General features: G+C 40.6%; 1 protein-coding gene across 9 annotated transcripts in view; it reads right to left on the bottom strand.

Annotated features, from left to right (window-relative positions):
- The window catches only part of PTPN2 (protein tyrosine phosphatase non-receptor type 2), a 99,123-nt gene that overhangs the window by 19,677 nt on the left and 55,950 nt on the right, over window positions 1-23,496 (bottom strand). For 5 of the 9 annotated variants that reach the window (XM_033178406.1, XM_033178404.1, XM_033178402.1 and 2 more), the window contains 4 exons: window positions 19,610-19,744; window positions 12,642-12,710; window positions 10,581-10,790; window positions 9,047-9,199 (listed from right to left, as the gene is read on the bottom strand). In XM_033178406.1, coding sequence (XP_033034297.1) covers window positions 9,047-9,199; window positions 10,581-10,790; window positions 12,642-12,710; window positions 19,610-19,744 — 567 coding nt within the window. The remainder of the gene's footprint in view (window positions 1-9,046; window positions 9,200-10,580; window positions 10,791-12,641; window positions 12,711-19,609; window positions 19,745-23,496) is intronic. The other 4 variants (XM_033178407.1, XM_033178405.1, XM_033178409.1 and 1 more) reach the window with 3 other exon arrangements.

Consider the following 23,496-nt stretch of genomic DNA (forward strand, 5'->3'; position numbering starts at 1 on the left):
GGGCGCCTGTAATCCCAGGTATTCGGGAGGCTGAGGCATAAAAATCACTTGAACCCGGGAGGCGGAGGTTGCAGTGAATCAAGATCGTGCCACTGCACTCCAGTCTGGGGATCAGAGTGAAACTCTGCCTCAAAAAAAAAAAAAAAAGGTAGAGAGATCTCAAACAACCTGATGTAAAGGAACTAGAAAATAATAAACTAAACCCAAAATTAGCAGAACAAAGAAAATAATAAAGACCAGAAGAATGGAAATAAAGTGACTAAAAAAGATACAAAAGATCAACAAAACCAAAGATTAAAGACTCAAATCAGAGATGAAAAAGGAGACATTATAACTAATACCATAAACAAAGTGTTGTAAGAGACTATTATAAACAACTGTATGCCAAGAAATTGGAAAGCCTAGAGGAAATGGCTAAATTCCTAGACATACACAAGCTATCAAAACTGAACCACGAAGACACAGAAAACCTGAACTGACCAATAAACAGTGAGATTGAATCAGTAACAAAAAGTCTCCCATCAAAAAAAAGCCCAGGGCTTGATGGCTTCATGGCTGAATTCTACCAAACATTTAAATAATACTAATTCTTTTCACACTATTCAAAAAATTGAAGAGAGAAATCTTACAAAATCATTCTACAAGGCCAGCATTACCCTGATACCAAAACCAGACAAGGATACAACAAAAAAGAAAACTACAGGCCATTATCCTTGATGAACATGGATGCAAAAATCCTGAATGAAGTAATAGGAAACTGAATTCAACAGTATATTAAAAACATCATTTACCATGACCAAGTGGGATTCATCCAAGGGATGGAAGGATGGTTCAATATATGCAAATCAATAAATCAAGGACAACAACCATATGATCATTTCAATAGATGCAGAAAAACCATTTGATAAAATTCAGCATACCAGCTGGGCGCAGTGGTTCATACCTGTAATCCCAGCACTGTGGGAGGCTGAGGCAGGTGAATCACTTGAGGTCAGGCATTTGGGACCGATCTGGCCAACATGGTGAAACCCTATCTCTACTAAAAATACAAAAAACAGCTGGATGTGGTGGTACAGGCCTGTAATTCCAGCCAGTTGGGTGGCTGAGGCACGAGAATCGCTGGAACCCAGAAGGCGAAGGCGCAGTGAGCCAAGACTGCGCCACTGCACTCCAGCCTGGGCAACAGAGCAAGACTCTGCCTCAAAAAAAAAAAAAAAAAAAAAAAAAAATCAACATACCTTCATGGTAAAAACTCTCAACAAATTAGGTATGGAGGAAACTGTGCCTCAACACAAAGCCACGTATGACAAACCCATAGTCAATATCATACTGAACATGAAAAAGTTGAAAGCTTTTCCTCTTAAGATCTGGAACAAGACAGAGATGCCCAATTTCTTTTCTTTTTTTTTTTTTTTGAGATGGAGTTTTGCTCTGTCACCAGGCTGGAGTGCAGTGGCATGATCTGCAACCTCTGCCTCTCGGGTTCAAGCAGTTCTGCTTCAGCCTCCCGAGTAGCTGGGACTACAGGTGCGTGTCACCACACCCGGCTAATTTTTGTATTTTTAGTAGAGACAGAGTTTCACCATGTTGGCCAGGGTGGTCTCAATCTCTTGACCTCGTGATCTGCCCATCTGGGATTCCAGGTGTGAGTCACCGCACTGGGCTAGGATGCCCACTTTCAACACTTTTATTCAGCATAATTCTGTAAGCCCTAGCCAGAGCAATTAACCAAGAGAAAGAGAAACGGCATTCAAATTGGAAAGGAGGAAGTCAAATTGTCTCTGTTTGCAGAAGACATAATCTTATATATAGAAAACCCTATAGCCTCTACCAAAAAACTGTTATAATAAACAAATTCAGTAAAGTTGCAGGATACAAAGTCAACAAATAAAAATCAGTAGAATTTTATACATCACTAGCAAACTACCTGAAAAAAAGAAATCAAGAAAGCAATTCCATTTTCAAAAAAATTACCTGGGAGTAAATTTAACCAAGGAGGTGAAAGATCTCTATAATGAAAATTATAAAACATTAAAGGAAAAAGTTGAAGAGGACATAAATGGAAAGACAGCCTATGCTCACGGATTAAAATTAATACTGTTAAAATGTCCATGCTACAAAGTGATCTACAGATTCAGTGCAATCCAGTGAAAACACCAATGACATTCTTCTTAGAAACAGAATAATCTAAAATTTGTATGGAATCATAAAAGACGCCAAAAGCCAAAGCAATTTTTAGCAAAAAGAACAAAGCTGGGGGCATCACACTCTCTGATCTCAAAATATACTACAAAGCTACAGTAACCAAAATAGCATGCTACTACCATAAAAATGGCTGTAAAGACCAATAAAACAGAGAGAGAGCATGGAAATAAATCCACGTATTTACAGCCAATTTATTTTTGACAAAGACGCCAAGAATACACACTGGTGAAGGACAGTCTCTTTGATAAATGGCATTGGGAACACTGGATATCCAGATGCCTAGGAGTGAAACTAGACCCCTCTCTCTCACCATATTAAAAAATCAACTCAAAATGGGCTAAAGACTTAATATGAGACCCCAAATATAAACACTAGAAGAAAAGATAGGGGAAACATTTCAGGACATTGGTCTGGGCAAGGGAAGGGTCTTTTGTATAAGACCTCAAAAGCAAAAACAGACAAATGGGATTACATCAAACTAAAAAGCTTCTGTACAGCAAAGGAAGCAATCAACAGGCTGAAGAGACAATCTACAGAATGGAAGAAAATATCTGCAAACTATACATTTGACAGGGATGAATATCCAAAATATATAAGAAACTCAAACAAAATTCAATAGCAGAGCAGAAAACACAGATAATCCAATTAAAAACAGGTAAAAGACCTGAATAGCCATGTCTTAAAAGACATACAAAGAGCCAATAGCTATATGAGAAAATGGTCAATATCACTAATCATCAGAATAATGCAAACCAATACCACACTGTATTACCATACCCCAATTAGAATGACTATTATCAAAAAGACAAAAGATAAATGCTGGCATGAATGTGGAGAAAGGGGAACTCCTGTATACGGCTGGTGGAATGTAAATTAGTACAGCCATTTTGGAAAACAGTACAGAGGTTCCTTAAAAGATTAAAAATAGAACTATCATATGATCCAGCAGTCCCACTACTGGGTATTTATCCAAAGGAAATGAAATTAGGATTTCAAAGGCATATTGGCGCTCCTGTGCTTACTGCAGCACTATTCACAATAGGCAAGGCATGGAATCAACCTAAATGTCCATCAGCGAATGGAGGGAGAAAGAAAATGTGGAATGTATATATGCACACACGTATATACATATACGTGTATCTACAACATATATATGTACACGTTATAGATACACACATATATGCATACATTATATATACATATATACGTATATACGTTTTATATACATATACACACATATATACACACACACATATATAGTAATACTATTTGGCCATTAAAAAAAGAAATCCTGTCTTTTGTGGCAAAATGGATGAAACTGGAGGACATTAAGTCAAGTACAGAAAGACAAATAGTGCACGTTCTCACATGTGGAATCTAAAACAGTTAACCTCATAGAAGCAGAGAGTAGAACAGCACCTACTGGAGGCTTCGGAGAGTAGGGAAGAGGGCGCATGGGGAGAAATTGAACAACAGTTCAATAGGGGAATCGGTTCTGGTGTTTTACTGCACAGTTGAATGACTATGGCTAATAATATTTAATATTTCAGACAGGGTGTGGTGGCTCATGTCTGCAATTCTAGCAGTTTGGGAGGCTGGGGCAGGAGATCACTTGAGCCCAGGAGTTTGAGACCAACCTGGGCAACATGGTGAGATCCAGTCTCTACAAATATTTAAAAATGAGCCACATGTGGTGGCATGCGCCTGCAGTCCCAACTACTTAAGAGACTAGGGCAGGAGGATCCCATGAGCCCAGGTGGTTGAGGGTGCAATGAGTGAGCCATGATCGTACCACTGCACACCAGCCTGAACAAGAGAACGAGACCCTATCTCAAAAAAATTTATATACATACACATTTTATATATACATAAAATCCTCTCTTCTATTTTGAAATATTTACATATACTTATATATATTTCAAGTACTATGAAATATATTAGCATATAATAATATATAATGAAATATACATTTCAAAATAGCTGGAAGAGAGGATTTTGAATGTTTTCACCACAAAGATAAATGTATGAGGTGATAGATGTGCTAAATAGTCTAATTTGATCATTACATAATGTATAAATGCATCAAAATATCTCACTGAACCCCATAAATAGGTACAATTACTAAGTGTCAATCAAAAACAAAGGCCGGGGCACGTGATGGCTCACGCCTGTAATCCCAACACTTGGGGAAGCCAAGGCAGGTGGATCAAGAGGTCAGGAGTTCGAGACCGTCCTAGCTAACATGGTGAAACCCCACGTCTACTAAAAATACAAAAGATTAGCTGGGTGTGGTGGCGGGCACCTGTAGTCCCAGTTAACTTGGGAGGCTGAGGTAGGAGAATCACTTGAACCCGGGAGGTGGAGATTGCAGTGAGCCGAGATCATACCACTGCACTCCAGCCCGGGCGAGAGAGCAAGACTCCGTCTCAATAAAACAAACAAAACAAAAAAACAAAAAAATAAAAAAATAAAGTGGCACTGCACAAAAACCACAAATTTTTTAAAAAAGATTTCAGCCAAGGTAGATTTTGCTTGAATCTTAATCCATTTCTAATCCACAGGTATGTAACACTGGAGTAGTGACCACAGTGGTGCTTGACTGTGATCTGGAACCTTCTTGCTCCTTGCCACTGTTCAGTCTAGGGGGGAACCAACAGTGAGATTTCCAAGTAGGTCCTTATGATGCTAAAGGACTTTAACTGGGTTGTGTCTATCAGGTGCGCTAGCAGCTCCAGGCAGCTGGCCAGCCCCCCACGGGGCTAGGGAAGCACCCTCCAGCATGCCTCTGGCATGGGCTTCAGGAGTATATGGCAACCCAAACCAGGATTCAGACCAAAATGAAGAGAAATTTCAGTTTCTTCTATGAAAGAGGATGTCATCATCTACCCTGGGAGACAGCTGTAATTAATGAGATGGCATGTGAAGAGCCCAGCATCATGTCTAGAAAATACTGCGTTTCCTGAGCCCTCCCTTGTCACCATTCCTAGGGACAAAGGTAGAGGAAGAAGAGTGCATCTGGGCCCCTGCAGATGAAAGCGGTGACAACTTACATGTCAGAGAAGAAAAAGGCATATATAACCTACACACTGCGACTACAGTCTCTCGAGTCCTTGAAAGGATGAGGACATGACCACCATCTACGTATCTGCCAGTGGCAAGTGGTACAGGTAGAAGCAGTGGGAGCCAATGGTTTTGATTAACTATGACTACACTGGCCCAAATGACTCGGTATGGACAGGGATGGCCTTCTTTGAAGATCTTATCCAGGAAGCAAGGAATCTTGGATCTAATTAATAAGGAATACACGGCTGGGCGCGGTGGCTCACGCCTGTAATCCCAGTACTTCGGGAGGCCGAGGTGGGCGGATCACAAGGTCAGGGGATCGACACCATCCTGGCTAACACGGTGAAACCCCGTCTCTACTAAAAATACAAAAAAAAAAAAAAAAATTAGCTGAGCGTGGTGATGGGCGCCTGTAGTCCCAGCTACTCGGGAGGCTGAGGCAGGAGAATGGTGTGAACCCAGGAGGAGGAGCTTGCAGTGAGCCGAGATCGCACCACCGCACTCCAGCCTGGGCGACAGGGCGAGACTCCGACTCAACAACAAAAAAATAATAAGGAATACTCTACTTACTGCCCGAGGAGTTTAATGATTTTAAACAGAGATGTAATATTGCAACTTACAGTTTTCTGGAACTTATGGAACATTCATTCCCTGGAGTTACTCTTGTACAATATGGTAGTGTTAAAAGCAATGCTTGTATTTAGATCTTTAAAAAATCTCTGGGAAATCCATTCATAGAATGGATAAACTAGTTTCTAATTTGTATCATTGTCATCATGTACCAGAGGTATTAAAAAGAAAAAAGCACGCCTGGCACACTGGCTCATGCCTGTAATCCCAGCACTTTGGGAGGCCGAGGTGGGCAGATCACTTGAGATCAGGAGTTTGAGACCTGGGCAACATGGTGAAACCCCTTCTCTACCAAAAATACAAAAATTAGCCGGGCGTGGTGGCGCGTGCCTGTAGTAGATCAGTAGTTGGGATTACAGGCACCACCACACCTGGCTAATTTTGTATTTTTAGTAGAAACAGGGTTTCTCGATGAGACCAAGTCTCGTCTTTCACCCAGGCTAGAGTATAGTGGCACAATCTCAGCTCACGACAACCTCGGCCTCTAGAAAATACTACATTTCCTGAGCCCTCGCTTGTTACCTCCCGCCCGGGCTCAAGCAATTCTTCTACCTCAGCCTCCCAAGTAACTGGGATTACAGGCATGTGCCACCACGCCCACCTAATTTTTTGTAGATCTTACAACAATAGTTCTGAATTGCCAAACTACATATTTACTCTGGGAGGTTTACTGTCATCAATACTGGGAATTTGCTAATAAATATGTGGTAATACCAGCAACCAGCTTAAGTATTCATGCCTGACCTTATGCTGAAAGGCAATTACAAATAGCCTATATATCTACAGGAATGTCAAGGTCACTGAACGTTTTCTGTAAATGAATACATACTTTAAGATTATAATTATATATATTTACGGACTTAAGATACAATCACTTTGGGCTGGGTGCGGTGGCTCACGCCTGTAATCTCAGCACTTTGGGAAGCTAAGGCAGGCAGATCACCTGAGGTCAGGAGGTGGAGACCAGCCTGGCCAACACAGTGAAACCCCATCTCTACTAAAAATGCAAAATTAGTCCAGGAGTGGTGATGGGCACCTGTAATCCCAGCTACTCGGGAGGCTGAGTGGGGGGAATCACTTGAACCTGGGAGGCGGAGGCTGCAGTGAGCCGAGATTGCGCCATTGCATTCCAGTCTGGGCAAAAAGAGCGAAACTGCGTCTCAAAAAAAGAAAAAAAAAACAGTAGCACATGTGGTATGCATTAATCCAACTTTATCAGTAATCACTTCATATGCCAATGGTCTAAATGCACCAATTAAAAGACAGAGATTTTCAGAATGCCAAGACCACTTCTGCAGAAATTAACCCCTTGGAATGGGTAGCAGGCTTTCCTGATCCTGAGTACCTGAAGGAAAAGATGTTTCCAATGTCCTATCTGGAACAGGGGCAGAAAATGCTGTAGCATTGAGAGTCTGAGGACTCTACCATACCAGATAAATTAACAGAAAAAAATCCTTCCTAGCCACAAACTGCACTGTCAAAGACTCCACAAAAAAGTGTCCAGAAAAACTGATGTCTGTGATAAAAAAGGATCCATCCTCAGATAAAGCAGGTATTCTAAAACTAAAGATACAAAACTTAAAAAAAAGCAGTGGTAGGAAAGACACAGTCCAAAGGACAATACACTTCCCTCGCAGGGACCCACCTCACCACAGCCAGGAAGCAGGCAGGGAAGGCGGCATGCAGGCTGGGAAGCCTGGGGAAATCTGACTGAACGACTTGATTTTCTTTTTGAACTCCAGATTTAAGTTGGTGAAAGGCGGCATGCAGGCTGTGAAGGCCTGGGGAAATCTGACTGAACTACTTGATTTTCTTTTTGAACTCCAGATTTAAGTTGGTGAAAGCTCACTGTGATTAGAAAGGGAAATTTTCCTAATCTTAAACATCTGAAATAACTTTTACTTCACCTAAATCACTGACCACTGCCCAAGTAATCGCAGCAAACCCAGTGTTCCCAAAGTCTAGTGTCTGAAGCAGGACCTGTTCTGTGAGCTGAGTTTTCCACACACTGAGTATTTGGCTCTGAGCACCCTAAGGTTTATGTTCATTAAGAATATTTTAATGCTATTTATTTTTTAAATTTATTTTTATTTTTTTTTGAGACAAGAGTCTTGCTCTGTTGCCCAGGCTGGAGTGCAGTGGCTCGATCTTGGCTCACTGCAAGCTCTGCCTTCTGGGTTCACGCCATTCTCCTGCCTCAGCCTCCCAAGTAGCTGGGACGGCGCCACCACCTCGCCCAGCTATTTTTTTGTATTTTTTAGTGGAGACGGGGTTTCACCGTGTTAGCCAGGATGGTCTTGATCTCCTGACCTTGTGATCCGCCCGCCTCGGCCTCCCAAAGTGCTGGGATTACAGGCGCGAGCCACCACGCCCGGCCAAGAATATTTTAATGCTATTTAAAGATTTGGAAAAAATCTTTTTAAATACACCAATGGTCTAAGTTATATTCCTGTATTGGCTAGTAATCACAGAAATGAAAGTGCTAGTAAATATGTTCACATATGAGAAGCATAATGAAAAAACAGTCTATCTTATATTATGCATCAATTTACAGTATCTGCTTACGTCCAATACTATGTGATTAAACCATACAAAAAATGGAGGCTGTGGTTGTTTCTATATTACATTTTAACTTAGTACATAACACAAACTTCTGATCAGTCTTTGAATTTAGGTTCCACAAATATGCAGTAAAAACAGCTTCATGAGAATAAAGCCATCAACCAGAAGAATGTAATATTTTGCTGGAATTTCATTATATCTGCCATAAATATTCAAGTTGCTTGTTATAAAACCAAATATTATATAAACCAAGTATTAGTGTGTAATAAGGGCAAAAGCATCTGAAGTTTCCAGTTACTTTAATAATTAAAAGCTTAACCATCCCCAAAACGAAAAATTCCGTTTCTTTAATGAAATCTTGTTGCTACAAGGGCTTTTAAGTAACAGACAGGATTTAACCTGAGGCTGAGTATATATGAGGAAGCTAGCTAAAATTTTACAATTTTAAGACAGCCAACTGGATTAACCACAAAAATTCAAACATACTTTTTGAAACAAAGACGGCAAAGGCTCAAGTGGAGTGCAGTTATTTGATGCTATGTGTATTTCACAAATAGATATGATTTTAAACGTGTATAAAGTTTACCTGTATACTAGAATCTCCCTTTATACATTTTGCTCCTTCTATTATAGCCATGTATGAGAATCTCAGTTGATCTGGGGTCTGAATAAGACCCATTCTGTATTTTCTCATGTTCAGTAACACTTGTTTAATGTTAATATCATCTCCTTTTTCCATCTGCAAGAAAGGCAAAAATCAGACAAATCTTTTGTTATTGGAACCCAGGAAACAGAATCAATGCAAGATCATTGCTAAGATTTTTTTTTTTTTTTCTGAGATGGAGTCTCGCTCTGTCACCCAGGCTGGAGTGCAGTGGCCGGATCTCAGCTCACTGCAAGCTCCGCCTCCTGGGTTTACGCCATTCTCCTGCCTCAGCCTCCCGAGTACCTGGGACTACAGGCGCCCGCCACCTCGCCCGGCTAGTTTTTTGTATCTTTTTAGTAGAGACGGGGTTTCACCAGGTTAGCCAGGATGGTCTCGATCTCCTGACCTCGTGATCCGCCCGTCTCGGCCTCCCAAAGTGCTGGGACTACAGGCTCGAGCCACCGCGCCCGGCCCATTGTTAAGATTTTTGCTCTGCATTTTCTCCTCTGAAAGAACAACGATAATTTAACCCTGCAGCTATAACTGTTACATACACAACAACCATCCCAGCCTACTCATCCCTCCCCACATCTCAACCACTCAAGTAGACGGAGGACTTTGATTCTTTAGCTGATTCACAACTGATTCCAAACCAATCATAGTAATCTCATTCCTTCTGGCCAGTCATTGGTTAAAGGAAGGATTTATAATCAGTTCTGGCTAGTATAAGGACTTTTTTTTTTTTTTTAAAAGTCATGGCAGGAGTCAACCTTTCTGCTCACTGCCCTTCCGCCTCCTTCATGTCTGCACTACAGACACGATGTCTGGATACACAGCACCCATCTAAAGATGGTGGGAAAGAGACCAGTAAGGAAAAAATAAAGGTCCTAAAAAGAGAAAAAAAGATTTAGGCTGTATACAGGCTGGGACTGGGATTGACTGGTGCAGAAAGAATTAGCCCTTGGGGGCCGAGACAGGAACCTCAGGCGAGTAACAGTAATACTGACATTTATGGAATGCTCAGAAAACACCAGGGACTCTTCTACGTGTCCCTTAATGTATTAATTCATTGAATTCTCACAGCAACCCTGTGAAATATGTCTATGATTATCCCTAGTTTTTAAATTTAAAAACATGAGATAAAGTATTTGTCTGAGGAAGTCAGTGTTAATATGAATTTATATTTGAAAAAATGAGGGGAAGAGACCTATTATTTCTGTAATATAAAGCTACCAGGAAGAAAAACATCTTCTTAGGAATCTCTAAAATCATCTTGGATACATTTCTACTAGTCATGAATAAGACGCAGTTGCAAAGGTGGAAATGAGATTTTTAGGTTTTTCCAAAAGTAGAAGTTAAAAGTTGAAAAACCTCAGTTCTATGATACAACATCAGTGCTTATTCCTTGCCAGTGGAAGCAATTTAAAAAAAAAAAAAACAATGAGATTAAAATGAGATCACAAGCAGCACTTACCAAAACAAGACAAGTGTCTACCAGAGAGAAGGTGCCAGAGCGCCCAATGCCTGCACTACAGTGGATCACCGCAGGCCCATGGTCAGGGTTCAAGGAGCCAGATTCTCTCACTTTAAACAAGAAATTGAGAAATGAAGCTGGTGATTCAGGGACTCCAAAATCTGGCCAGGTAGTATAATGAAAGTGAGATATTGTTCTGGTTTCACCACTCTAAAAAGTGAAAATCAAGGGAGGAGAAGTTAGTTCTATTTTTTTTCTTTTAAAAAAACTACTTCAGAAAGATCATGTGTTTTGTGTAATCCTTTACAGCCATATAGGCTGTTTATACTATGATTTTTCCATTTGTTTTCTGACAATCCCATATACAAATTAGGGAAGATTTGCTTTAGTGGAAATTTGGGATGTATTAATAATAGCTAACACATACAACACTTACTATTTTGGAGGCCTGTTCTAAGCACTTTCCTTATTAACTAAATCCACACAATAATCCTATTAAAACCCATTTTCCTGATGCAGAAACTGAAACAAAGGGTAAGTAGTATGCCCAAGGTCACACAGCTGGAACGTGGCAGAACCAGGATTCGAAGCAACCTGGGGCAGCCTTTGGGTTCTCAGTTACTAATCTGTTACTATACGCGTTACCAATATTTTCTTTAATTCATGCATTGTGAATGGACTATTTTTTTCTATTTTAAAAAATTCTGCCAGGCGCAACTGGCTCATGCCTGTAATCCCAGCACTTTGGGAGGCTGAGGTGGGCAGATTAATTGAGGTCAGGAGTTCGACACCAGCCTGGTCAATATGGTGAAACTCCGTTTCTACTAAAAATATAAAAAATTAGCCAGGCGTGGTGGTGCGTGCCTGTAATCCCAACTACTTGGGAGGCTGAGGCAGGAGAATTGCTTGAACCCAGGAGGTGGAGGTTGCAGTGAGCAGAGATCATGCCATTGCATGTCAGCTTGGGCACCAAGAGTGAAACTCTATTTTCAAAAAAAAAAAAAAAATTCTACCAGTGTAATTTTACATTCTTTAACATTTTCCTTTTTATGAATTTCTAAGTTTATTTTTTAAATGTAATCTCCTGTTTAACATGATTATCTGTTAGATTCTGCTACACAGGCATAGGGGAGCAACTCAAGAATTAATCTAAACAACCAATCTTTACATTTTTAATTGGAATTGTTCCTCTAATCGTTGCCTTTCCCCATGGCAATAATTTCCAGTCCTAAAGCTGTTTATATGCTTTTGCTGATGTGCTAAAATGGTTTACCAAAATGCTGAATGTTTCCTGTTTCTTAGGCCTGCCTGGCATTCACTAACGCTTCCTGGATATTCCTGATGATCTGTATTTCCAACTCATTATGAAAATGTTCTTCAGCTTTTTGCCAATTGCCTTTTGCCCGAAGGAGCACTTCTCTGCTTTATATTTTTCATTGGTGTAAATTAAGCAGTGGTCTTCCACTAATACATCTTTGCGCAATTTTTCAGTTTTATTGTAGGAGGTTTTTTTTGAGGGAGGAGGCACAGAAACAACGTAAAAAACCTTGATGTTTAATGGTGTAATAACTAAAGACTATTATAATAATATCCTGCTCCCAATAAAAATTTCCAAAATTAGAAGTTAGCTTTCACTTTAAAAATATAAATTTTTGGCCGGGCGCGGTGGCTCACATCTGTAATCCCAGCACTTTGGGAGGCCGAGGCGGGTGGATCACCTGAGGTCAGGAGTTTGAGACCAGCCTGACCAACACAGAGAAACCCCATCTCTACTAAAAATACAAACTTATCTGGGCGTGGTGGGGCATGTCTGTAATCCCAGGTACTTGGGAGGTTGAGGCAGGAGAATCGCTTGAACCTGGGAGGCAGTGGTTGCGGTGAGCCGAGATCACGCCATTGCACTCCAGCCTGGGCAACAAGAGCAAAACTCCATCTCAAAAACAAACAAACAAACAAAACCCCCTATTTTGCAGTAGAAATTGACTTCTACGTCCCAGACTCAGTATATAAGGTATAATACTAATAAAGTACAGTGAAATAAATTTTTTAAAAAGTACATACTTTTAGTGACCTTTTAACATCCAGCATTAATAATTTCAAATACAGTGTGATCCACAAGTTCTCAATATACTAAAAGCAATAAAAAATTTCTCCATTACAAATTAAAATGATCACGGTTTCTACGTTTTAAGACATTTCTTTTTAAATTAATTATGGTAAATGAACAAAGCCAGACTAAAGGCTATATACTATACTATTCCATTTATATGACATTCTGGAAAAGGCAGAATCACACAGAAACAGAAACCAGATCACTGGTTGCCAGAGGCTGGGGGTAGAGAACATGACTGACTGTACACAAGCAACACAAGAACATCTGGGGCAGGGGAGAGGCGACAGAACCGATCTACGTTTCTGCTGTGGGCAGTGGTTACATGACTGAATGCACTGTCAAAAGTCACATAACTGTACACCAAAAGGAGTCAATCTTATTGTAGGTATTTTAAAAAAAAAAAAAAAAGGTAAATTTATTGCATTAAAAAAGAGAATTCAAAACATTCTAAAATAAGAAGGGTAAACTCTAGTCTCCTTTTACAAAACAGCAGGTGGGCAGTTAATAAGGCAACACCGAGAGGAATGGGCTAGAGGCAGGTTCCTGACAGCGGGGGACACAGTTAACTCCAAGTCAAGTTTTCCTGTAAACGAGGTTAAGGTTCTAGTGACATTAACAACCCACTTTGTTTCTTACTTGCTGTGGCCACCGGCAGGACCAGACTCAGTCTGTGTGGGGCTTTCTGTGGTCCGCTCTGAGCAGGAGCCTGCAGTGCTCTGTGGTCTCCGGCCCAGAGCTCCTACGGGGTCCTGGGGTCCTGCGTGTAATTACTTCATCATGTCCTGGCTCAAACACACGGTCACCCTACAGTCTTGGGCACGGCTTGCTTTCTCTTTGCTTGTATGATTTTGGCTCAAGACTACTGGTCTCAATTTTTTTCAAATTCAGGTCACACTGTCTGGGATACTGGAAGCCAGTTCCCAGAAATGCTCATGACTATTTTTATAATAACGTCTTCCCCACTAATAGATTTTTGAAAATCAGTTGTTGTTTTCTCCCCCTCTACAGAACCAGGACTTTTTGAGAGGTTAACTTTGATTAATTTATCCTTACAGAAACAAGATTCAAAAAACACAGCTTTCCAAAATCATGTAATTCACAGTTACAAAGGACCACATGAAGGCATAAGATTCATATATTTACTACTCTGGTAATAAAAACTTTCATATGCATGACTGGATGGACCCCTTTCCCTCTTTTTCATGCAGGAAAAAAAAAAAATGAGAGGGGGAAAAAAAAGGGTTGCCAAAGGATACAGAGCTAAAACAAAACTCATCTTTATTCCAAACAAGGTCTGCATTTAGACTTTACAATTTTTGGCAAACTCCTTATTTTCAAAACTGCGGAAGCACCTTTTTCTTCTCCTTGGTCACCAAGTCACACTACTTCTCCTCTGATCTCCAGCCGCTGCCCCCCAGCCTTCTTGCTGCTTCACCCGACTCCCTACACACACCCGGGTTGCACCCACAATTACAGGCTGTCCCTGTCTGCAGCTGTTCCACACATGCCTGCCAAATTTTCTGTCTAAAACTTCGCATTTTGTATACTACATTCTGCACAAAATGTCAACGGCTTGCTGTTCTAAGGCAAAATCCCATTTACATTTTTAAAAGAGAATTCTAAATTTAAAGTCTTTTTATAGGGATGGCAAACTTGTATATATAAAGCCAGGAAAATAACCTGTGAGTTGAGCAGGTGTAACAACAGGAATTGTTAGGCCACAGCAATTTAAGTGTATGCCCTGTTCACAGCCTTCAAATGCAAGTTAATAATCATCATAAATATATAATAAGAGTATATATTTTCCAATTATAAAAAATCTATACAGCTCTATGACCTCAGGCCCAATTACTTTCACACTTTAGGTATATATGGAGGGTATCAAGATTTTGTTTCTTTTTTTTTTTTTTTTTTTTTTTTTTTTTTTTTTTGAGACGGAGTCTTGTTCTGTCGCCCAGGCTGGAGTACAGTGGCCAGATCTCAGCTCACTGCAAACTCCGCCTCCCGGGTTTACGCCATTCTCCTGCCTCAGCCTCCCGAGTAGCTGGGACTACAGGCGCCCGCCACCTCGCCCGGCTAGTTTTTTGTAATTTTTAGTAGAGACGGGGTTTCACCGTGTTAGCCAGGATGGTCTCGATCTCCTGACCTCGTGATCCGCCCGTCTCGGCCTCCCAAAGTGCTGGGATTACAGGCTTGAGCCACCGCGCCCGGCCAAGATTTTGTTTCTAAAAGACTTTCACTAAGCCCCAGTTCTGTCATCTGTGAATAGGGTTAATAATACTACTTACCTTACAAAACTGTTGTAACGAACAAATGAAACAATTAATGTGAAGTGCCTGCCATATCCCTGCATATAGTAAATGCTTAACAGATACTGGGTATTTTTAAAACAACTATACTCACCAATTGCCTTTATTGTGGCCCCTAGAAAGCTCCAGTCAATTGTAAAACTCAACACATTTTCAACCTCTTCATTGGGTATTTCCTCTACACCTAAAGAGTGACAAAGTTTGTCAACCCTATGTCCTAACCAGATGTCCAATCTGTACCTTCACTATCACTGCCTTAGTTGGGTCTCTCATCAATTTTTGCCAGAGTCAGTATGTCAGTGATAAATATTTACTGACTGCAATTCATTGTGAAAGACAGATCGAACTCACCAGATTAGGAGGAGTGGCAGACACGGCTAGGGACAGGCTTGCATTCTAAGCAGAGAGAAAGCAATATGCAAAGGTATGCCACCCACCCCCACCAAGGAATTGACCTATTAGAGAAGCCTGTCTGTTAGCATGGACAAATCCTGGATACCCAAAGGAGAGGGAGTTAGACAAGGAGGCAAGGACCAGGCTGGGATGGGTCACAGTCTTGTGCACTGGACAGATACTTTTTTTAGTAACCAACGGAAGCTACGGAAGAATTCTTAGAGGCCAGTGGAAAGATTGCATCTGTGTTTTACAACAATCACTCAGGTGCAATGTGCTTAAAATGTACTCCATCCAATGGCCGGGGAGTACCAAGTCAGCAGGTAACTCCCAACCCCTTGGAAGTTAAAAACCTCATTATGGAGTCAAGGTTTGGATAGAGAGAAGTACTGAACAAGCAGCAGAATGATAATAAATTACTGAAAAAGTATAAGAATCATAGCTGTTAGGGATAAATGTGTCACAGATACACGTCAGGAGAGACCTAAGAAAGAATTGGGCCACAGGGGTTACTAAGGATGTGTAGGATATAAAGGCAGAGAAGAGAGAGGACATTCTAGGTAGAATAAACTGTTTAAACGATTTTGAATCAAATCCCAGGTAAGCATCATAATAATTAGACTCTCACCTTGCTTAATCTATAGGGACAGGGAAAGAGAAGACAGTCAGCATTGTAACAGTATTCCTGGAACTCACTAAACATAAAGCTGGCCAACAACATTACAAAAATATTGAAGGGCAACTAAAAGGAAAAACTAAAAGACAAGTACTCTAGATGACCTTATATTTTTAAAACCCCTCAAAATTATCTCCATAGCTTAAGCCACAGGCCACGCTGCAAGCAGAGATGCAATCTCTTCGTTCAGGGGCAAGAGTCCAGACTTTCAGCTTTAAGTAAGTCACTGAAAAGGACTCCTGGTGTGTCACTGTGCTGCTCCATTAGACTGGAGGAGGCGCAGGGCTTGCTTAGACAACAGCTTTACCTTTGGACCTGTTAATAGATGTAAGTCAGACTTCCTTAGATGCACACTGGATCTCTGCACCGCAGAGACCTCAATCAAGACAGATCTGTGGGTCTTTATTGATAGTTGACGTTGGCTATCAGCTCCCTACTTCATCATCACTTTTTCTCACTCCCTTGGTTCTTTCTGTCTCTCTAAACTTATCCTTTTCAACGACTCCCCGTTTCTGCTGTCCCTTCCAATTCATGACTACTACAGAAAAGAAACTGATCAACTAAAAAGGTAATTGCGGCTCCCGCATTATGTCTTAGACACTGTCATGGTATTAACTCACTTGATCTTCAGAGCAATCCTATGTAGTAGGTACATGATCACCCTCATTTCATAGATGATAAAACAGGTACTGTTTATCATCCATAGTGAAATAATGTGACTCAAGTCACTCAGCAAGAGTGGCAGAGTCAGGATTTAAAGTCAGGCTGATTCTACAGTTTATCTACTTAGGCAAATGTAATTCTGCCTTCCATACTGAAATGCCACTTTATCCTTCTAAAGAATAAAGAATCCCTAGTTCTAGTTAAAAATTATAAAGTAGAACACAAACAAATTCTTGCTATTATATTATGGTATGTTCTAAACCCAGGCCAATAAAAAATCCAGTGACCGTGTCATTATACCACACAGTTGCTAGCAACTAAAACACGGTGGCTGGCCAACTCACATGACGGCCTCAACTCCAGAAAGATGCTTCAGAATCAATAATCTCTCTTTACAACAATTAGCATCTTTTCAAAAGGACTTATCCCCATGTCAAAAGTTAGGAGATGGCCGGGCACAGTGGCTCACACCTGTAATCCCAGCACTTTGAGAGGCTGAGGCGGGCAGATCACCTGAAGTCAGGAGGAGTTCAAGATCAGTCTGGCCAACATGGCGAAACCCCATCTCTACTAAAAATACAAAAAATTAGCCAGGCATGGCAGTGCACACCTGTAGTCCCAGCTACTCGGGAGGCGGAGACAGGAGAATCACTTGAACCCAGGAGGTGGAGGCTGCAATGAGCCAAGATCATGCCACTGCACTCCAGCCTGGGCAACAGAATGAGACTCTGTCTTAAAAAGTAGGGGACCAGGAGAACTAATGAGTTCAGTCTGTCACTTAATCGCTAAGTAATCAGTGGAAAAAGTCCTATAAACGAACGGATTTTAACATAACTATTCATTTTTATAATGTAAAATATGGGGATAATAAGAATATTTACACTGTCCACACTAACTGAAGACTATTGGTCAAATGATATACATGTGAAAGCATTTTGGAATCTGATAAACAAAATACAAAAATCATTCTATTTTATTATTACTTCAGGTATCATCAATTCTCAATAAGGACTGTTTCAGAAATAGGGAAACACATGTATGCCCTTCATCTAAATCAATTTTAATGCCACAAGCAAATGAGTAATTACCTGGGATAAATACCAACAGAAGATGATTCAGAGAACTTTGAGAACCTTGTGGAAATATAGTTCTGTTTCTGGGAACGAATAATGTACACCTCAGTCCAGTATCAAAGAGTTATTGATGTATCTCAATGCAGTTTAAGACACATGTAAATGGAAAGAGTTGTGACAAAACAAATATACTAATGGGAATTTATAAATAAATCTAAGCATTATCATTCCTAATTTTGAGCCTTTTTAGGTGACTAAAGAGACTGCATAATAAGCTTAGTTATGGATGTCATGGGAAGCTGGACAGAAGGAAAACCAGAACCTAGGCCTCACGCACACAGCATGCACCTGTGCTTACTCAATGCAGCAAAAAACACAAGTGTTCCAAGGGATCCACCATAAAAGGGATTGCCACACATCTAAAAAGCATGTGTGTATACATATATATATATCTCCCTTCTCTTTAAGGCTTTGTGTTGTTAGTGATCACTTAATTTACTTAATGGTTAACTAAAACAGTATTTCAATTAAAGACTACATACATTCCTAAAGTCATACGAGGCTAAACATTTTCCTATTTTCAAGCTATCACAGTTTCTATTAGCATCTCAGAATTACTCTCATTTCATTATTTTCTAGTTTATTCTAATTGTAACACAAAGAAGGCAAAAGAGGTAAATGGCAAAAGGGGGAGAAATGCCCCGATCATCACCCTGGCAACAGCAGGTTCATAACCCACCATGTGCATGTATTTCAACCAAGGCCCAAGGAACACTTCGTATGTTTCTGGGGAAGAAAAATGCAAGTAAGGCCTGGCATGGTGGCTCATGACTGTAATCTCAACACTTTGGGAGGCCAAGGTGGGAGGATCGCTTGAGCCCAGGAGTTTGAAACCAGCCTGGATAACAAGGCAAGACCCCATCTCTACCAAAAAAAAAAAAAAAAGAAAGAAAATTAGGTATGGTGGCTCATGCCTATAATCCCAGATACTCAGGAGGCTGAAGTGGGTGGATTTTTTGAGGCCAGGAGTTGGAGGCCGCAGTGAGAGCTCTGATCATGCCACTGTACTCCAGCCTGGGTGGCAATGCAAGACTCTCTCAAAAAACCAATCAACCAACCACGCAAACACCCAAGTAAATGTTCTTGAGACCACATGCTACATTTATACATGTATATGTATGTATGGATATACGTATGTGTGTGTTACATATATATAAAAAACACCATTTTTTCACAACTCAGTAAGGACAAATTTTTGTGTTGTGAATCACTTAACAATAGCTTTGTAAGTTATTTTCTTGAGGATTTTGCTATTCTTGGCAGTCACAGGTCCTGGGAGCTATTGTTTCCTGGGCATCTACTGAGGTCAGGTGCTCTGCATACACACCTTCATCTGACCTTCAGGACAGCCCTAGAGGGGAGGCGTGGTAATCTCCATTTTACAGATGAGGAAGGGCTCAGGGAGAGCGGGGAACAAGTCTAAATTATACCTCTACTGAGCAGCAGAGCTGGATCTGAATTCAAGCTTGCCTGACTCTAAAGCCCTCTCTATTAATCCTCATGTATTTCTATTAATTAATTTTCAAACCCCAAGTAACAACCTGAACTTTGAAATTTGTAGTTTCTACTGTTTCTTTAGAGTCCTCAGAAAGCTACTACGTGCAGGCACACAAAGTGATCATGACTAGATACTATAGGTATTATCCAAATGCATGTGCTTATCAAACTTCAAATCTAATAATAAAGAGTAATTCTTTAAACCATCATATAAAGTCCAGACTTCTGGGCAAGAAAGGTCTTACATTGATATTTTCTAATTGTAGTAGATGTACTGTATAATACGACTTCACATCTTCTGACAAGAGCTTCACACTGAATCCTGTTTCTTTAAACAGCATCTCTTGGTCATCTGTTGGCCAGTACTGTGCACATTTAACCTAAATTTAGAAATATGTATTTTTTTTTAGTTTATAGACATCATGAAACCATAAAGTTAAAAAATGAAAACAAACCACACATGTACATGTTATATTTTTTCAAGTACCCAAAACTAAGAAGTCACTACTATATTCTACGCTTAATGTATTTTAGTAAGATTGAAATTTTACAGCCAGGTGTGGCTCGCGCCTGTAATCCCAACACTTTGGCAGGCTGAGGCGGGAGGATCACCTGAGGTCAGGAGTTCAAGACCAACCTGGCTAACACGGTGAAACCCCATCTCTACTAAAAATACAAAAATTAGCTGGGCACTGTGGCGGGCGCCTGTAATCCCAGCTAGTCGTGAGACTCACCTCCTGAGCAGTTGGGATTATAGGCACCTGCCACTATACCCAGCTAATTTTTGTATTTTTAGTAGAGACAGGGTTTTGCCATGTTGGCCAGGCTGGTCTTGAACTACTGACCTCAAGTGAGCCACCCACCTCAGCCTCTCAAAGCGCTAGGATTACAGGCATGAGCCACCACGTCCCGTCTTATAAGGCATTTTTAAAGTGTTCCTGTAACTTATAAACTAAAAAAGCCACAGATACCATATTCATAAAATAAAAATTATCATTTTTAAACCATGATTACCTATATTTTAACGTCAGGACATTCACTTTATGTTTCTAAAATTATCAAACCCTTGCAATAATTTTATCTTCAAAATAAATGCTGCTGGCCAGGCACGGTGGCTCATGCCTTTAATCCCAGCACTTTGGGAGGCCGAGGTGGGCAGATCATGAGGTCACGAGATTGAGATCATCCTGGCTAACACAGTGAAACTCCGTCTCTACTAAAAATACAAAAAATTAGCCAAGTGTGATGGTGGGCGCCTGTAGTCCCAGCTACTGGGGAGGCTGAGGCAGGAGAATGGCGTGAACCTAGGAGGCGGAGCTTGCAGTGAGCAGAGATCGCACCACTGCACTCCAGCCTGAGCAACACAGCAAGACTCCGTCTCAAAAAAAAAAAAAAAAATTTGTTGCTGAACAGGCTTTATTTTACAAGTATTTTCCACAAATGCCTATGAATCTACTACTCAATATTCTATCTAGGGCCAGGCACATGTGACTCACGCCTGTAATCCCAGCACTTTGGGAAGCTGAGGTGAGTGGATCACTTGAGCCCAGGAGTTTGGCCTGGGCAACAGGGTGAAATTCAGCCTGGACAACATGGCGAATTCCTGTCTCTACAAAAAATACAAAAAAAATGAGCTGGGTGCGGTGGCAAGTTGGGTGCAGTGGCACACCCCTGTAGTCCCAGCTGCTCAGAAGTATGAAGTGGGAAGATGACCTGAGCATGGGCAGTCGAGGCTGCAATGAGGCTGTGCCACTGCCCTCCAGCCTGGATGACAAAAGTGAGACCCAGTCTCAAAACAAACAAACAAAAAAATGACATTTAGAAATAACATTGTATATTTGCGTACTAAAATTAAACTGGGGGAGAGAATGAGAAGATAAGCCCCTTTTACGTAGAGTCTGGCAGAACTACTGACATGAAATTCAAATCTGTGACAATAAACATATCTTCCCAAATGCCAGAGTATGAAGCCAGCAGACTGAAGCAACGCAGTCATTTCGGCAGGACAAAAATACCAGGAAAAAATATTTTTAAAAATGGCCATTTCTCCTCTTCCAAGTAACAGCTACAACAATAAAAATGTCTCCCAAACCAATAAATACTATGAATTAATTCTTTAAAAGGTGCTAAAAGACAAACAAAAGACCAGGTGCGGTGGCTCAAGCCTGTAATCCCAGCACTTTGGGAGGCCGAGACGGGCGGATCACGAGGTCAGGAGATCGAGACCATCCTGGCTAACACGGTGAAACCCCGTCTCTACTAAAAAAATACAAAAAACTAGCCGGGCGAGGTGGCGGCACCTGTAGTCCCAGCTACTCGGGAGGCTGAGGCAAGAGAATGGCGGGAACCCGAAAGGCGGAGCTTGCAGTGAGCTGAGATCCGGCCACTGCACTCCAGCCTGGGCGACAGAGGGAGACTCTGTCTAAAAAAAAAAAAAAAAAAGGACAAACAAAAAATGATATAAGAAGTAAAAGACTAAAAATTAGAACTCAGAAACAAGATAGGAGATAGAAAAGTTCAAATAATAGAACACATCATTTCACAAATGAGGATTAAACTGGAAGGAAGAGAGAACTAAACACAATAGATAAAAATGCCTTAAGAGGAAAATAATTTTTTTTTTTTTTTTAAGAGACAGGGTCTTAAGAGCTCTGTAGCCCAGGCTGGAGTGCACTGGGGTGAACCTGGCTCACTTCAGCCTCAATCTTCTGGGCTCAAGCGATCTCCCAATCCCAGCTGGCACTCCAGGTGCATGGCTACTTTTCACCGCACCTGGCTACTTTTTGTATTTTTTATAGAGGTAGGGTCTCAGTTTGTTGTCCAGGCTGGTTTTGAATTCCTGGGCTCAAGGGACCCTCCTGCCTCAGCCTCCCAAAGTGCTGGGATTATAGGTGTGAGCCCTCAAACCTGGCCAGAAAAAGCAAATCTTTTTTAAGTAAAACAGAAATAGAGAGATAAACAGGATAAGAGAATGTGACAAACAAAAAAGATAGGCAAAGAAAATCCAACATATGTATAATAGGAAGACCCAAAGAGGAACATTAAAGCAAGCAAGGGAGCAGAACAAATACTAAGGACTGTAACTCAACAAATATTTCTTTAACAAAAAGTATTAAAAAAATAAGAAAAAAGTACTTGAAGTCAAACACTCAAGAAGACATTGTGTACCTGTAAAAACTGACCCAGAATGGCCAATCACTAAGACATATTTTTGGTAAAATGAATAATATCTGAAGAAAAAGAAAAAAGGAATTTATTGGGTAGTGTAGATAAAAAAGAACAAGAGACTTATAAAGGAAGTAAGATGTCCATCAGACTTTGGTGGAAGACCAGAAGGAAATGGAAAAATGTTTAAGCTGTTCAAAGAATAGCACGGGAGTCAAGGATTTCATATCCTGCCAAACTGACTTTCAAATATTAAGACAGCAGATGAACCATCACTGACATGTAAAAAAATCGGAGACTACAATGCTCACAAGTCCTTCCTTAGGATCCACTAGAGAATGAGCTGTAGTCAGAATGACTGGGGAGACATCAAGAAAGACTGTTGATGAATATTAACTAATGCTTGCTTGTAGAACTAAGAGTCTCTCTAAGGGAGAGACTTACATTTGTAAAGTACAGCTCAGAAACATCAGGAAGAGAAAAAAATATTAAAAATTGTAAACCATTTTCAGTAATTATTTTGGTAGTAGATGATATGATTATGGCTATGTTTTGTATGTGATATGGGAAGAAGGAAATGAGTCATTACAAGATAGCTTCTCTCTCTCATCTCTTTGAGAACCAGGATTATTGGTATGAAAAAGGAAATCGCAGATATAAGATGGAAGGGGCTAAGCGGCCCTTACAGCTCCAAATTTAAATTGGAAATATTAGGAACTCTTAAAGTATGTTATCGTAACATATACATATTGTTCCTTAGCTTTTGTCCACTGAAAAGCCCTCAAAACAATGGCCAGTCCAGTAGCAACACATATCCTTATTTTTGCTGTGATCTTGAAATACTACTGCCCATTAAAAGAAACCAAAGCTCCTCAGAGAAACGGCTGGCTCCAGGTCTGGGCAGCAAGAGTTTGAGATGAGCCTGCAATATGCAGTAATTACAGACATTAAGAAAAAAAAATTTTTT

This window comes from Trachypithecus francoisi, unplaced genomic scaffold (genome assembly GCF_009764315.1).
Source record: "Trachypithecus francoisi isolate TF-2019V2 unplaced genomic scaffold, Tfra_2.0 Lachesis_group19, whole genome shotgun sequence".
NCBI classification, from domain to species: Eukaryota; Metazoa; Chordata; class Mammalia; order Primates; family Cercopithecidae; genus Trachypithecus; species Trachypithecus francoisi.